Here is a 2,624-nt window from a genome sequence, read left to right as displayed (position 1 = left end):
ATATATATATATATATATATATATATTTTTTTTTTTTTTGCCCTGAGAGCACTAGGGAGCCTCAGATGGTCTTGGAGCAAGGGAGGGCCCCAGTCATATTCATGTTTAGAAAGACCTCTCTAGATGCTGAGTGGAGTTTATATATATATAAACAGAACTCGGGTGTTTGGCCACACCGCCATGTTTCAAGTGCTCAGCCATGACATGCCTGGTTGTAGAGCGTGGCCCTAGACACGCCGGGCACCGGGCAGACAGATGCGCAGGGAACACTGAGGACACGTGAACACATGTCCATGCCACCACCCACGCCTCTGCAGTCACGCCCAGCCTTCCCGGGGCCCACTTTCTAAAGAAGCCCCGGCTGGGGCCTTCGGGGGAGGGGTTCCCAGTACCTCTCCTTCCTTCCAGGAAGTTTGAGAACATCTACGTGGGCTGGGGCCACAAGTACAGCCCGGAGAACTTCAACCCCCCGCTGCCGGCGCCCACGCAGCAGGAGTTCCCCAGCGGCCCGGAGATCATGGAGATGAGCGACCCCACGGTGGAAGAGGAGCAGGCCCTCAAGGCGGCCCAGGAGCAGGCCCTGATGGCCGGGGAGGAAGAGGAGGAAGATGAGGAGGAAGACGAGGAGGAGGACCCGGATGACTGAAGGGCGCGCCGGCAGTGGCAGGTCTTCCCTTAGACATAGTCAGTGAGCGGTTGTTGCTTTTTTCACTGTTGGTTTGCTTTCTGCCCCTGGAGGGCAGGAGTAAAAGAGCAAAGGAGCTGCTCTAAATAAAATGTCCCCATGGCATTAGGGCCTGGTTTCCCATTTGTTTGTTCAACTGCGTTTGTTGACGTGGCCTCCACGTCAGGGCCATTGGGCTCTGCCGGGAACAGACGCTGCCGCTGGTCCCTCCCAACTGTTTTGTTGATTCCCTCATCTGGCCATCAAACAGCTGTGTGTGTGTGTGTGTGTGTGTGTGTGTGTGTGTGTGTGTGTTTTAATGTTTATTTATTTAATTTTAAAGGCGGGGAAGGGGCAGAGAGAGAGAGAGAATCCCAGGCAGGCTCCACGATGTCAGCACAGAGCCCAAGGCGGAGCATGAACTCACAAACTGTGAGATCATGACCTGAGCTGAAATCCAGAGTCAGATGCTTAACCGACTGAGCCGCCCAGGAGCCCCCGAACAGCTGCCGGAGCCCGGCCCTGCGCTGGGGACACAGAGGGGCCAAGCAGCCGCAGCTCTGCTTTCCCGGGGCTCACGCTCTGCAGGAGAGACAGACACCCCCAGCAGTGACAACCTGGATGGGGGAGCCCAGAGGACTGGCCGGGCTCCTGAGCTGACTCTTAAAGGGTCAAGAACAGAGTGGGGAAGAGCATTCTATGCAGAGGGAACAGTATGTGCAAAGATCAAGCGCAAGAAAGAGTTCTGTGTTGAGGTGGTTTCCCAAATCCCCATGTTTGGGACATGGTATGAAGAGTTAGTAATGAGGGATGAGGTTGGAAGGAGAGGTTGGCAGGAGCAGATCACTCGGGGCTTTACTTTGCCCTGAGAGCACTAGGGAGCCTCAGATGGTCTTGGAGCAAGGGAGGGGCCCAGGCATATTCATGTTTAGAAAGACCTCTCTAGATGCCGAGGGGAGTATGCATAGGGTGGGTGGGATTGGAGTCTGGGAGATCAGAGACCAGGCTGCTGGGAGGGCGGGACTGGAGAGGAGGATGTTGCACCAAGGCTGTGTAGAGAAAGGGACTAGAAAAGAGGAGGTCAGGTAACAGAATCCAAAAGACTTGGGGGCTACATCCAGGAGGTGAAGGGAGATGATACAGATCTAGGGAGACACCGAGGACTGCACACTGGGTGACCGGGGGAATGGTAGTGTGAACTCTACAATGGGGACACAGGAGGGGAACGGGATTTGGAGGAAGATTTCAATTTCATTGTAGGACGTGCTGAGTGTGAGATGCCTCTGGGGACATTCTGATGAGAAATCTGAGAGACGCCTGAGAATGGGTCTAGGAAGGTCTGTGATGGGGACAGGGTGGCTTCAGCAGAAGTAAAGGGCACTGGCAATCAGTAGGGGCTCATGGGATCCGTAAGAGCTTTTGGATTACTAGCGGATTATCGGGACACTGGGGGCATTGCGGGGATCAATGAAATTTTGGAATCAGAAGAGGGTGTTGGAGGACCAAGTGAGATTGTGAAAGATAAGTCATGGAGGTTTGGAGGTTGAAGAGAAATGTAGAAGTGCTTGGGATTAGCATTAATCAGTAGTGGGCCGGATGGAACCCTAGGAGTTTTATGGAGACACTGGAGATCAGCAGGATTTGGGACAGCATCCACGGTGGGGTGGAACGTCTGGAGATGCTGTCGCCAGTCAGGGATTTTAAGACGTCAGTGGGATACACTGGAGATCGGAAAGCTGTATGCTGGGAGTCTAAGAAGGCACTAGAATCACCTAGGGTCGTCTGTGAAGCCATGGGAAGGCCAGGTTATGAACGGTGCCTCCTCTTGAGGGTCCCTCCGTTGCTAGGCAAACGGTTCCCAGGGCGCCGTTGCTAGGGATTTGAGCTTTGCCACCACCCCGCCCATCTCCCTCTGGGCCCCGCCCCTCAGCCAATCACATGCCGTGTGCTAGCACAAAAG

General features: G+C 54.4%; 2 protein-coding genes across 3 annotated transcripts in view; both read left to right on the top strand.

Moving 5' to 3' along the window:
• The window catches only part of RSPH6A (radial spoke head 6 homolog A), a 17,695-nt gene extending 16,900 nt beyond the window's left edge, over positions 1-795 (top strand). The window contains exon 6 of one of the 2 annotated variants that reach the window (XM_029924842.1): positions 409-795. In XM_029924842.1, coding sequence (XP_029780702.1) covers positions 409-646 — 238 coding nt within the window. In that variant the 3' untranslated portion in view covers positions 647-795. The remainder of the gene's footprint in view (positions 1-408) is intronic. The other variant, XM_029924843.1, reaches the window with a different exon arrangement.
• Positions 796-1,699: 904 nt separating this feature from the next.
• The window catches only part of DMWD (DM1 locus, WD repeat containing), a 7,544-nt gene continuing 6,619 nt past the window's right edge, over positions 1,700-2,624 (top strand). Inside the window, exon 1 of the mRNA XM_029924320.1 lies at positions 1,700-1,749. Coding sequence (XP_029780180.1) covers positions 1,700-1,749 — 50 coding nt within the window. The remainder of the gene's footprint in view (positions 1,750-2,624) is intronic.

Source organism: Suricata suricatta, chromosome 16 (assembly GCF_006229205.1).
Source record: "Suricata suricatta isolate VVHF042 chromosome 16, meerkat_22Aug2017_6uvM2_HiC, whole genome shotgun sequence".
Classification (NCBI taxonomy): domain Eukaryota; kingdom Metazoa; phylum Chordata; class Mammalia; order Carnivora; family Herpestidae; genus Suricata; species Suricata suricatta.
The sequence above is the reverse complement of the archived record's forward strand: the minus strand, read 5'-3'. Positions and strand labels throughout refer to the sequence as shown.